General features: G+C 40.5%; 3 protein-coding genes across 4 annotated transcripts; 2 read left to right on the top strand and 1 right to left on the bottom strand.

The window, feature by feature from the left end:
* The first annotated feature begins 80 nt into the window (after positions 1-80).
* Positions 81-2,269, top strand: LOC128876637 (lariat debranching enzyme). The gene is made up of 5 exons (XM_054123158.1): positions 81-427; positions 495-786; positions 882-982; positions 1,046-1,884; positions 1,962-2,269. The coding sequence occupies exons 1-5, from the start codon at positions 231-233 to the stop codon at positions 2,042-2,044; spliced, it is 1,512 nt and encodes a 503-aa protein (XP_053979133.1). The 5' UTR covers positions 81-230; the 3' UTR covers positions 2,045-2,269.
* Positions 2,270-2,964: 695 nt separating this feature from the next.
* On the top strand, positions 2,965-9,869 carry LOC128876464 (zinc finger protein 91-like). Of its 2 annotated transcripts, XM_054122875.1 has the most exons (5): positions 2,965-3,061; positions 3,169-3,830; positions 4,230-4,572; positions 4,662-6,066; positions 6,152-9,869. In XM_054122875.1, the coding sequence occupies exons 2-5, from the start codon at positions 3,672-3,674 to the stop codon at positions 8,133-8,135; spliced, it is 3,891 nt and encodes a 1,296-aa protein (XP_053978850.1). In that variant the 5' UTR covers positions 2,965-3,061; positions 3,169-3,671; the 3' UTR covers positions 8,136-9,869. The 2 variants fall into 2 exon arrangements, with proteins under 2 accessions (XP_053978850.1, XP_053978852.1); XM_054122877.1 differs by lacking the exon at positions 2,965-3,061 and having other exon boundaries at positions 3,107-3,830.
* LOC128876465 (transmembrane protein 209) lies at positions 8,580-12,381 on the bottom strand. The gene is made up of 9 exons (XM_054122878.1): positions 12,249-12,381; positions 12,059-12,165; positions 11,840-11,965; positions 11,470-11,768; positions 11,077-11,397; positions 10,885-11,018; positions 10,478-10,804; positions 10,197-10,418; positions 8,580-10,101 (listed from the first exon to the last, which is right to left on the bottom strand). Exons 2-9 carry the CDS (start codon positions 12,103-12,105, stop codon positions 9,973-9,975), a joined length of 1,605 nt encoding a protein of 534 aa, XP_053978853.1. The 5' UTR covers positions 12,106-12,165; positions 12,249-12,381; the 3' UTR covers positions 8,580-9,972.
* Between the last annotated feature and the right edge of the window lie 312 nt (positions 12,382-12,693).

The following is a 12,693-nucleotide window of genomic DNA, read 5'->3' as shown; positions in this document are numbered from 1 at the left end:
AGGTGAATACACATTTCAAGCAAACTTCATCCTGTAATCTGTTATAATCGTTGCTATGGCAACGATTAAGTTAAATATGGCGGCCATGTCAGACAGTTGTTAGCTGTTAGGTTAGGATAAGTGATTGTTGTAATTGTTTTACTTAATATTTTAGAAATTAGACGATTAAACGAGAATTTGTCGAACGTGTTAATTATTGTAAAAGTGAAGGAGCACGTATAAAAGCAAAAATGAGGATCGCCGTGGAGGGTTGTGCACACGGTGAATTGGATATTATTTACGAAACTATTCAAGAAATGGAAAAGGCTGATGGAAAGAAAATAGATTTACTTATTTGTTGTGGAGATTTTCAATCTACGAGGAATTTGAGCGATTTAAATTGCATGGCTGTACCTGATAAATATAAGGATATGTGTACTTTTTATAAGTGAGTTACGAATCCTCAATTTGTTTGTGATAGCTAAGTTTAAAATTAATGTTACGATACATCGTAGATATTATTCTGGGGAGAAAGTTGCACCTGTGTTAACAGTATTTATTGGAGGAAATCATGAAGCGTCGAATTATCTCCAAGAACTACCCTATGGTGGATGGGTAGCGCCTAATATTTATTACCTTGGTTACGCCGGTGTAATAACAGTAGGTGGTATCAGAATCGCTGGGCTGTCAGGAATTTATAAGGGGCAACACTTGATGCAGGGACATTATGAAAAACCTCCTTATACAGAGAATACAATCAGAAGTGTATATCACATTAGAAACTTAGAAATATTTCGGTTAAAGCAGGTAATTCTATTATTTCAATTTGGTTAATGTAAAACAATAATTAAATGTTTATTTATTTATTATGTTATTTTTATATTTATATTGTATTTTTGTAGCTCACTGGCAACATTGATATTTTCTTATCTCATGATTGGCCGGCAGGAATAACTAAATATGGAAATGAAAATATGTTGTTGAAAGGAAAACCGTTTTTCAAGTAAGTTTACTGTATTTACTTTATGTGTTCGTATTTACGAATGTGCTCACATTTTTATTACAGAAATGACATCGAAAATAATATGCTTGGTAGTCCACCAAGTATGGAACTTTTGGAATATCATTATCCAAGCTATTGGTTTTCTGCACATTTACATTGTAAATTTGCAGCTCTTGTTCCTGAAAAAGAGGGAACAAGAGTAACTAAATTTTTAGCTTTAGATAAATGCCTTCCGAAACGAAAATTTCTTCAAATACTTGAACTAGAACACGATCCGAAATTATCATTGAAACCGCAGTATGATTTAGAGTGGTTAACAATATTGCATTTAACGAACCATTTGTTAAGCGTTAAAAGTGGTATTCATTATATGCCTGGGCAGTATGGTAACAGTAGATGGATATTTACCCCAACTGCAGAGGAAAAAGCAAACATTTTAAAAAGATTCAATCACGAATTAGAAGTTCCCCTAAATTTTATGCAAACTATGAAGCCATACAATCCTGATGCTTCAGCCTTTTCAAATGATTCACCGAAATTAGTAATAAATAATCAAACTACTCAGTTTTGTAACACGTTGGGTATCGACGATCCATCTGTCTTACTACAAATAATGAGTAATGCAAAAGAATGTAAATCAAATGGATTGTTAATAGAATCATCGTACAAACAAATATCAGCTTCCAATGATATATCTAATTCATTCGAAGAAGACAATGTTTTAAATTCCACATTTGATGGAAGCTTACCTAACGATATATTCAATCGAACATCGCCGTTAAATTTATCCCCTAAGAGTAATAGTGAAGAACAAGATTTAGAAATAAATAGTAGTAAAGAAGCTTTAGATGGAAGTATAAATAGTTTAACATCAGCTGTTAATTTTGATTGTACAGACGACGGTGAGTAACACATTGATTATAATTTACGTGTAATGTTATTTCGATTAAGCAATAAAAATGCAATCTTTATATTTCAGGTAATAAACATTTCATACAAATCGAACCGAACTGTAAAAAATTTAAGCGACGGAATTATTCTATATATTCCAATACGCTTTGAATCCAATTTAATATTTTATTCGATAATTAACCTTGGAATGTTTTGATTCCAGTTCAAATATTTTTGAATATAATCGATTTTGGTAAAATGAATGATAAATGAATTTGTACATAAAAGAGTCATATTATTTCTTTTAGAAAATCATTTTCTATTATGTAAGAAACTATTACAAAATATAGTTGTCACCTTTTTTTTTTTTAAATAAATATACCTCGATTCATTGTTCGTTTCTATTCTTATTATGATCTTTCAACTATGAGTATAGTAATTATTTAATTGTATGGTGTTCATTAAAAACAAAAAAGGAGGTCGACCCTATGGGGTAATCTCAGATGGTAGATCTGAATTCAGGCCCACTCCTGATAAGACAGCCGTGGAAGGATGGTGTAGATAAAATAACACTTTGCCGTATTCAAGATAAAGCCAACGTGCTATGTTACAAAACTCTTTTTCTCTCTTTACTCCTCTAAACAACGGTCCACACGGTTCTGGACTTCCCGACAGGTCCCGCGCAGAGTTTACTCCCCTCTCACAATCACAAGAGGAAAACGAAGGAGTGGGGGTAGAGGCTTAAGGCGCATCCCCACAACCCTTTAGTTAGTGGCGCCATCGGTTGCAAATTGCCCAAGTTTGTAGTGAAAATAGTTCTCACAGTTGCTACTAGATGACGCCACTAACTAAAGCATCGATGCTATTGCTGCATTTATAATAAAAATGTTTTACAAATATATTATAGTGTTATAAAGCAAAAAATCGTATCAATTATCCTTTTATAAAAAAGTAAAGAATTAATTTATTGAAAAGTACTGATGGCGCCATCTAGTAGCACCAGTGGGAACTATTTTCACTACAAACTTGGGCGTTTTCCCACCGATGGCGCTACTGGCACTCGTTCACAGAGCGGCTTAGTGAGCGATGGCCTTCCTGCACCCAATGAGCAGTCCAATGAAGCGTTGATCACGTGTCAGGTTCTGTTTAGATCCAGCTTTATTTTCTCACGAAATATACCGCATACATGTATGTAAACATTGTCTATTATAACTCCGCCTACGCAGTATTATCGATCAAAATGCAAATTCTCTTCCTTTTCTTTCTTTCTTAGCTTGTAAATACCCTGTTTACAGGCACTGAAGATGTGGCTCATACGGCTACGATACTCGATAGCCATCTATCGAGAGTGACGAGCACCGCTCCATCGAAGCGTTCTGAAATAATTTCCACAACGGTGACTTGACTTTCAGCATTAAACGATGCTGCGAAACGTAAAGTGAATCGGGTGAAATGTGAACCGCGTAACGAGCAATAGCCTGGCGAACAGTGTACAGATGAAAATCGTGAAACGGCGTACAAAGTCTCGCGAGTGTATGCGTCAACGCTAGATTCGTATCGACGAGTGCGGAACGGAGAATGTTGTAGAGGGACTGTAGCGAGTTGAACTTATAATCGTGGGGTCGGTGGTTTGCATTTGACAGATTGTTGCAGCGCGGTTATTTGGCGGTTCTGGACGGGGGTGACGGTTGGTATCAGTCTGGAGGGAGCGAAAGACCGAGCGGGGGACTGTAGTCTGCAGGCTACGGGCTGCGGGCTGCGGGCACAAACACGAACCATCTAGTTCACCAAGCAAAACATGGAGTCCGATTCCCCGCAAAACGTGGAGGACGGAATCGTGGCGACGGTGGAGATATGCCGCGTCTGCCTCCTCGGAAATTTGGTCATGCGAGACTTGTTCCTAGAGAGCGAGGTCGCCTCTCTTTCGGCGAAAGCGATGAGCTTCGCCAATGTTAAGGTTAGACACGTAACTTAGAGGTTAAGTTGAGTATCCCAAACAGAGATGGACAATATAACTATTTAGATAAGAAATGTCGAGTAACTAGTGAAAGATAAACAATGTTTGATCCTTTAATAAAAATAATAATCTGAACTATACAACCGAGACAAGTTTTGCTTTGAACGACTGTTTGTAAGTTTTTATTCGTTATCTAATATTCCAATGAAATTTTGTTCACCTCTGATCGTGTAGAATAAAGTTTTATTTACGATATCGAGTCTTTGGTTGAAGAAAAGTAGAAAATGCGTATTTGATGCCTTCTCTGTTTCGTGCCTTAGGTATGTTTACAGAGTTGTTTATTTTGCACACTTTTGGTCGCGTAAAGAAATCAGATTTAAGGAATGATTTGGTTTTCAGATGGTACCAGGGGATGGTCTGCCGACACGTGTGTGCTGCATATGCGCGGATAAACTAGAATCCGCGTATGAGTTTAAATTGCAGGTGGAACAAGCGGATACGGTCCTCAGAGAAAGATTCGTCGCCATGAACATGAAGGAAGAGTTGTTCTTCAATGAGGTCGAGGTACATCTCGAACCAGGGGACCAAGGCGGAGGTATAGGAGAGATGCACATGGAACACGATTATCAGTCTACCGTGGAAAGCCTTGGATCGATGTCGCGGGAAGAGAAATCCCTTCTGAAGGATCAGTTGTCTCTACTGGAAGTAGGAAAGTTAGACGAACGAGAATCGATCACGAGAGGTAAATAAAAGTCTGATCTGAATGATCCGAATAATCTGAATAATTAAATTTGATTCGTTGTATTAAAAGTCATGAATCTTTATGTTTAGAGCAGGAGAATGGTCCGGTGATGGAAGAAGCGATCGATCGAGTGATTGCTTCGAAACAGGGATCGGAAGATTGTCCGAGCCGAGAAGAAGAGAACAAATCTATCGACGATACACCTCGGGACGAAGCAACGTCGAAATATACGAGCAACACCCGAAATTGCATCGAGAATATCCCTACGATAGAACACGATTACATACTGCACCACGAATATATATTAGGGGACGAGACCCACCAAGATGATAGAGAAGAACGGGAAGTACAACAACAAGAACAGATTATTTCGGAGGAATCGTTTCCTCGGGAAGAGTGCGCGGAATACGTAAATTTATTGGTGAAAGCTGCTGACGCGACAAATCAGGAAGAAGAAAAGCAAGCAACCGAAGACGAAGTCAAGGTAGAACAGGATTCTGAAAGTCAGAACGAAACGAGAAGAAGCAAGCGTAAATTGGTTCGACGAAACGTTGAATCGCCGCGAGATTCCGACGAAGAGAATTATTTCGAGAATTTGAATCTGAGTTCGCGGTTGAAGAAGGTTCAAGCTCCCGATAAATCGGACAGAGTCTTCTTCATGTGTTACCTTTGCGATAAGGAATTTTTATCGAAGAACGTCTTGAGGGAGCACATGCACTCGCACGAGGAGGTCAGGAGGGCGTTGTCGTTACAAGAAACGCCTGTAAAGCCACAGAAGACCATCAGCAGTTCTCCTAAATCGCCTCCGTCCGGGAAACGATTGAACAAATGCCCTCATTGTGGCAAGCAATACATATACATAATCTCGTACACTAAGCACCTAAAGAAACACGAGAGGGAAAAAGATTCGAAGGATGAGTCGATGCCGTTGGAGATTTCGTTTCACGAAGACGAGCACAGTTTGGATTTCGATGATTATCCGGATAAGCATCACTTGGAATCCGAATGTCGAAAGAGAGCTAGGAAAAGCGATGGTGTCAACGGAGCAAAATCGGAGCAGGAGAACGACGAGGATGTAGAAGGGCTGTTAGAGGAGGACGATAACGAGAACGAAGAGGATGCGAAAGAAACCGATGGTGGACGAGAGAAACGCGGCGCTCGCACGGAAACCTTCTCGTGCGACAAGTGTTCGGAAAAATTCTTTACCAGGCGCGGTTTACGGAAGCACGCGATTTTACACGCCACTCTTAAATGCAGCGTGTGCGAGGAAGAATTCGATTCGCTGGAGAAACTGAGGAATCATCGAGCGAAGCACGTACTAGAGGGTGTATTAACCGAACAAGATCTAGAAGCAGACGCAGAGGGGGCGGAAAACAAAGAAGCGGATGACTTCGAAGGCGAGGATAAGAAGAAGGAAGATGGAAGCCAAACGGAACAGGAGAACGATGAAGTAAAGTCGTTGGGAGCGGAGAGTCCGTCGAAGAAGAATGCCAGGTAACGTCTCGATTAAGATTTTTAAACATTTAGTAAAACGATTTTTTCGATGAATAGTTTTGACAATATCTATCGTCTTATTTAGAAACACGGAGACCAGTTCGGGCGACTATCGTTGCAAGGTGTGTTATCAACGATTCGCCAAGAAGGATCTGCTGCAGAGGCACGTGGAACAGCACGTTAAATCCTACAAATGCACGCAATGTAACAAAATTTTCAACAACGAGCTCACGTTGCGAAATCATCTCATAGCTAGCGACCATAAAACTATCATTCAAGGACAAGAGTACGATCCTAACAAACGTATCAAGCGAGTCGCCGCAAAGGCGGCGCAAAAGATTATCGATCAAATAAAAACGGAAGACGGTTTGGAGGATTACGACGAAAAGGAGACTAAAGCGATCAACCGTTCGGTCAACCGTGCCCCTGCCCACGCGGATGGGAATTATGGTCGAGGTAAACGGGAGAGTATTCCTACCGCGAAGAAACTCGTTTACAAGAAAGATCTGGAGTGCGTGAGCTGCAATAAAAAGTGTACTTCGAAGCAGTCGTTGGCGAAACATATGGAACAACACGTGAAGGATGAAAAAACGGCCAAGTCGGAAAAACAAAGACAACCCACGGTGAAGAAGGAACGACAAAGAAACTGTGTCAACGAAACCACTGACGGGAACGATGTCAAGGACGACGATTACGATTCCGACTTCGAGAGTGGCTTGGATTGGCCGATGGACAATCACGAGTGCTCCAAGTGCAAGAAACGCTACAGCACGAAAAAATCATTGCTGCGGCATCAGTTATTGCACGAGGAGCCGAACTTCGAGTGCGACATTTGCAGCGTTAAATTCTACCGCAAGGACAAGCTGAAGGCCCACTACGACAAGTGCTCGGAGAAGAACCCCGATCAGGTGAGAAAATGCAACATCTGCGGGGACAGTTTCGAGAATAACGAGATCCTGCGTGAGCATAGAGCGAAGCACGTTACTGAAGGCATCCTCACCGAGGAGGATCTGAGAGACATCGAGCCACGACCCGAAGAGAAGAAACCAGGCGAGAAAATCGGTAGAAAGAGAAGAACCGATATCGTCGGTCTCGAATGCACGGAGTGCAATAAACAATACACATCGAGGAAGGGGCTCCTGCGTCATATTCAGGTGCACGAAGGGAAAAAGTACCTCTGCGACATATGCCCGAAGAAATTCTACCGAAGGGAACACTTGAAGATACACGTGGCCAAGCATAACATGATCAAACCATACAAGTGTGGACGCTGCTCGAAACGTTTCATTAAAGAGGAACAACTGACCAATCACTTGTCGAAGCATGACCGTACCTTCAAGAAGAGCAAAGAAACAGATAGCTCCAAGAGATTCCTTTGCGAGATCTGCTCGAAGAGCTTCACACAATCGACGACGTTGATAGCCCACCTCAGGGCTCACAATGGTATCAAACCGTACGTCTGCGAGGTCTGTTCGCGGCCGTTCACAACGAACGCGTACCTAAAGATGCACATGAGGACGCATACGCAGGAGCGACCGTACATTTGTCAGTACTGTTCGCGTGCGTTCGCCAGAGCCGACACGCTGGCCAATCACCTGACAAGTCACACCGGTGAAGCCAAGTACCACTGCAAGTACTGTCCCAAAAACTTCCGTCGCCTCAAATCCCTCAAAGAGCACGTCTTCATTCACACGGGTCAGAGGCCCTACGCTTGCCCAACCTGCGACCGACGGTTCAACAATAACGGAAGTCGCTATGCTCACAGCAAGAGGTGCAAGCAGAACTTCGTTCAGAATCAGAATCGTGGCCAACCGTTGACGCAAGTGCAGCCAAGTCAGAATCAACAGAGGGTGTTGCAGCAGGCTGCTCTCGGGCAAGGGCAACTGGTCAAAACCCAAAACATTAAAACAATTACGATCACCAGACAACCAGAGGCCGTTTCCAGTCAACAGGTCTCGCAACATCAGGAAATAATAATGCCCCTGATCTTCCCACTCACAGTCACTGTTGCTGATATCAGCGAGGAGGTCATCTTGCCCGAGGGAGCTAAATTGTACACGACGACTTAACTTCGTCCTCCTTCTTAATCGGTAATCCTTCCCTGCCTGCTAATTGTGCTCGATTCCTCTTGCGAAACCCAGCGTTTCTCTCGATGAACAAAAACGAGGGGGAAAGACAAATGGCGAACGTGAAAAACAATCCGAGATAACGTTTTTAATGTTGTATTATACGTTGTATATCTCTGTTTATATTTAAATACGAGAGAACCCGGTTAAATATATGGGGATGGGGTAAAGTAGCCGCAAAACGGTAAAAATTATGGAGAATGGAAACGGTGTTTATTCTTCTTTTTCTTTTTTATTTCGCGCGTTCAAATAGTGTTTCTCAAACTGCGGTCTGCGGACTCTGGAAAGTCCCCAAACACGTCTGGCAATTTTATTCGTATCTACTTTTGCGCATTGTTTTAGTAAACAACGTAAGAAGAGTTTTAACGAAAACCACTTCGAATATAATTTTTTTTTTTAATGAATACAGTTTACTTAAGAGCAGATTTTAAATGTATTTAAAAAAAAAATACTTTAATTGTACTATGTGTGGTTAATCGTACGTTTTTCTTTACCAAGAAGATTCGCGTAAGGTTGGAATTTGAGAAACACTGGAATAGGGTATAGCAAGAATAAGGTTTATCGCTCGAATCATACATTACGTCTTCGGACCGCTATTCTTTTTAATTGTTCGAAAAATATCAGCGAGTTCCATCGGTCGCTGAATTGATTTCTCTCGGTTCATCGTGAATTTTCTCACCTCGACCGATGATCTCGCTGAAGAACGTATCGACACGTACATTTGAACAAAGGATAGTACTGGATTTTCATAGGAACTTTCTTTCCATTTCTCTTCCGTGTTCGCTATTTTTCCTCGGGAACGTTAAAGATTTGTAAAATCTGCGGCGCGATTCTACGATATCCAAACGTGGCGCGTTCGATAGCAGTAATTTCTATTCCGAACTCGTTTCGAAGGCATCGATTCAGTAACATCACAAATCGATACCATTTCTCGAACTAGTATTTAACAAATGGTATAGTTAATTCGTCAAATCGTGATTTGTTTCGGATCCAAAATATATAAAAAAGAAATTAGTAAAAAAAAAAAAGAAAACAGGACGAAAATTCGTACACGAACGAATTTTCCGATTTTTAATTATATACGTTGGATAGACCATTATAATTATATCGCGACGTATGAATTTGGTGTACATACAGATTGATTTTTAAGCACGCGAGAATCGTTATCCAAAGATTGTATTATAAATTGCACGGAAAGTGTAAAATAATTTTCTACGAGACATGTCTTTCGGTCGTTAGACTACAATAAAAGAAAAAGAAAAAAAACGAAATATAAAGTTGTAAAAAGCATACTGCATCGATAATGACGCTAGAAACAAATGCATTCCCTATGCGGTACGATACAAGTGCAATGAATAGGAATGCAGATATTTTTGCGATCCGTTACATCTACGCATTTATTCGATCGACTTGTTCCGTTTTTAAGAATCCTCGAAGCATTCTGCGAGTCCTGTTAATTGTTTGTGCGCGTCGTATATGCGATAAGTACACTTAATCATTTGCAAAATGCAAGGAACGATACGAAGAAGCCAGAGGTCTGCCAAATAGCAGCCCATTTGTTATAATGCGGCGTATCAAATAAGTGAGAATTTACTTTCATTAGAAAATGCGGAACGTGTTTTATGATTTCTTTGTACATAGACATAAGTATTGTGAATAAAGCATTCGTAGTATTGACACGTTTTTGGTCTGACTTAGGTAACAATATTAAGTAGGATTTTGTACAATGTCGTTTTAAACAAATTTTCCATTTGATGGTGTAATATTAAGAAATTATTGTTCAACCATCGATTACCCACAGGACGTTTATACCCGACGTGCCTAAATTGACACGACCTAACATTCCGTGATCTCTGGTTTTAACGATGTACAGGAACAACAGAAGCGTATGAAACAAGTTGTTCCTACCCTGCAAATTAAAAGAAATAAGCAATTAAATTTGACGATCAAGTATACGGCAAGAGGAAAGAGATGATGCTATAGACTTCAGAAAAACGTTCTTACCCGTTGTATTTCTTCGTAATCGTTGAGTGTCGAGTCCCCGGAATGTGCTAGACAATAATGAGGAGGATTTATGGATTGGCACACTATTATGGGCCCTTTGCTACGCGGTAGTGACATTCCCGATCTAGCCATGTATCTTGACGTGAAGGGTCGAGCATCTGGCTGATCCAACGGAGCTTCCAACTGCGTGTCCATGTACGTTGATACCAAGTGCATAATTATCTGCAGAAATACGAAATTAAGCGTCGTTCAAAGCCAAAGCGAACAAAAAGTATAATTACCGCTGAATCAGTCGGCAAACTAGAATCCCACTCTTTGCTACTGTGAGGTCCTCCGCCGTTCCATTTGAATTCGCTCATAGAACCTCCCGTCGCAAGAACCTTAATTCTGCTGACTAAATATTCTTGATTGTTAGAGAGTTCCAGAAAAGGTACCAAGGTCGGTAGAGTGGGAATAGCGGTGACTAAAAACGGAGCTTGAGCAAGTTTCCGTAATCTGTCCAAACCGACGTGTCCTGGTTGGGAATCGCTCAATCCGTGACGAACCAAAGCAGAACTGACATTATCAATCTCAGCAGCCACTCGTTCAACGACCGTTTTACTGATCCACTGGAATAGAATCTTCTGTTAACTAATATTTTATTTTAACAGACGTTCAACTAATCGTAAATCTAATGATTTCTACTTGCCATACGTAGATTGGCCGTCCACTCGTTTACTTTGTTAGGGTCGATTCTGTATTTTCTCCAAACGTCGGGGCCACCGAACATACCCCTGGGCGAGTTTCCCTCTTCCGTGCCAGGACTGGTTGATTTCGATTTATCTGCAAAAGGAGAACATTGCTTAATTAAACAATGCTTATTATTCATGTATAAACTTACCGATAATAGGTGCTAATTGGTAGGCGCATCTTCTTAACAATGGAGAGACCTCTCCAGGACTTCTAATCGCGGGATGCGACCAGAACGAGCTAAGTAGATTAGAGGGTTGATCAATGTCAGTGGATAGAACATGCTTTCTTTGCCGACTATCGTCTAAGTAACTTTGTAACTCCTTTTCGCTTTGAATCAACTCTTCACTGGTTAGATTTCCATTTATGGAAGCGTTAAAAGATTTGTTAAGTGATCCATTAGGACTGGTCGTCGATTTCTGAGATGTTGGACTACCGTACTTGAAGAATGGACTAGTCGTTGTAAAACTCTCTTTAAAACAGATTTACATATGATATAAATTTTGTTAACAGTGTAGAAAGGAGAAGAAGAAATCTTTCATACTGGATTCGCTTAATCCTGGAGAACCAAGAGTCATCCGCCTATTGAGACTTATGCATGACAAATTCAGTGGAAATATCGGCTCGGATGACTTTTGAGGTGAGGGAACTTCGTCCTTAAAAGTGGGATCATCCTCTGTTACTCCCAGTAAACGTCTCTGTCTAGGACTCAACGTGACCGAAGGTAAAGTGAGACTTGCCCATGTGTATCTTATTATATGGTAAACAGCATTTAATGCGAATATAGAGGCTAAGCACCACTCGACCCAACAAAATGGCTTATAGGCTGCGCCTCCATATATTCTGCAAAATATATATGAAAAATAATATATCCATCATTCATTAGTATCGATAAAGAAACATGAATCCCTTACATATCGAAGACTATGATCCCAAGTAAGGAGCTATTGATGAAAAACCATGTGATACTGTTCCTAGCTTTATTCTGCGTCTGTCTTACGTCCAACATTTGTTCTACCTGAGGTCTGGGGGTTAACACTCTACGAATAAAATTATTTAATGATCATGCAAGATTCAAAAACCGGTTTTATAACCTCTTCTCTCGCATCATTTCGTGAAGTTTATTAATTTACCTTGCATTAGGAGAAATACATCGCATAGGAGATCGAAAGCTACTCATCTTTTACTAGTTTACTCGATCAATTTCCTTATAAAAATTATACTACGGTCTCGATCGTACCTAAAAAACGAACAATGTTTGGCGCGTACTCGCCAACCACAAATTCAAACAAATTCGATTTTCAAAATTAAATGGGCACAAACTTTCTGCTACGAATAGATTTTACTATTATGCATAAACAGAGGTTTATTAATTTGTCCTATTCGAGGAAAATACGGAAAACAAACAACAGTATATAAACGCATGCCTTCTTCTTGACAAGCTTCCAACTTCCCGCGCGGTTATGATCAGCCAGATCAGCTGGATCAACTATAATCTAGATAACCAATACGTTAGACATGTCACGTGATCTCTCCGATTTGGGCGGTCGGTATACAAGAGATTTTTCTGCACAGAAATGGTAATACCCATAGATACACGGCTGCCCAATGAAAATGAGATGGCGCTTTCTTCTATTTCTGTATATTATTCGATCGAATGGTAAAAGTGCGTAGGGAAAGGATAGACACTGTTATCCCAGAATGGTAACGTCGCATATGTACCGATATCACGTTAGCAGCCTTCAGTAAGCGCCATCTCATACGAATT

The sequence above is a fragment of the Hylaeus volcanicus genome, chromosome 5 (assembly GCF_026283585.1).
Source record: "Hylaeus volcanicus isolate JK05 chromosome 5, UHH_iyHylVolc1.0_haploid, whole genome shotgun sequence".
NCBI classification, from domain to species: Eukaryota; Metazoa; Arthropoda; class Insecta; order Hymenoptera; family Colletidae; genus Hylaeus; species Hylaeus volcanicus.
The sequence above is the reverse complement of the archived record's forward strand: the minus strand, read 5'-3'. Positions and strand labels throughout refer to the sequence as shown.

Coding starts and splice junctions, on each gene's coding strand:
- LOC128876465 (XM_054122878.1), bottom strand. CDS start 12,105: ATGAGTAGCTTTCGATCTCCTATGCGATGTATTTCTCCTAATGCAAG. Junction 10,805..10,884: donor GGACGGCCAATCTACGTATG/GCAAGTAGAAAT, acceptor ATTCTATTCCAG/TGGATCAGTAAAACGGTCGT. Junction 10,419..10,477: donor GTTTGCCGACTGATTCAGCG/GTAATTATACTT, acceptor GTATTTCTGCAG/ATAATTATGCACTTGGTATC.
- LOC128876637 (XM_054123158.1), top strand. CDS start 231: ATGAGGATCGCCGTGGAGGGTTGTGCACACGGTGAATTGGATATTATT. Junction 787..881: donor AAATATTTCGGTTAAAGCAG/GTAATTCTATTA, acceptor GTATTTTTGTAG/CTCACTGGCAACATTGATAT. Junction 983..1,045: donor AAAGGAAAACCGTTTTTCAA/GTAAGTTTACTG, acceptor TTTTTATTACAG/AAATGACATCGAAAATAATA.
- LOC128876464 (XM_054122875.1), top strand. CDS start 3,672: ATGGAGTCCGATTCCCCGCAAAACGTGGAGGACGGAATCGTGGCGACG. Junction 3,831..4,229: donor TGAGCTTCGCCAATGTTAAG/GTTAGACACGTA, acceptor TTTGGTTTTCAG/ATGGTACCAGGGGATGGTCT. Junction 4,573..4,661: donor ACGAGAATCGATCACGAGAG/GTAAATAAAAGT, acceptor CTTTATGTTTAG/AGCAGGAGAATGGTCCGGTG.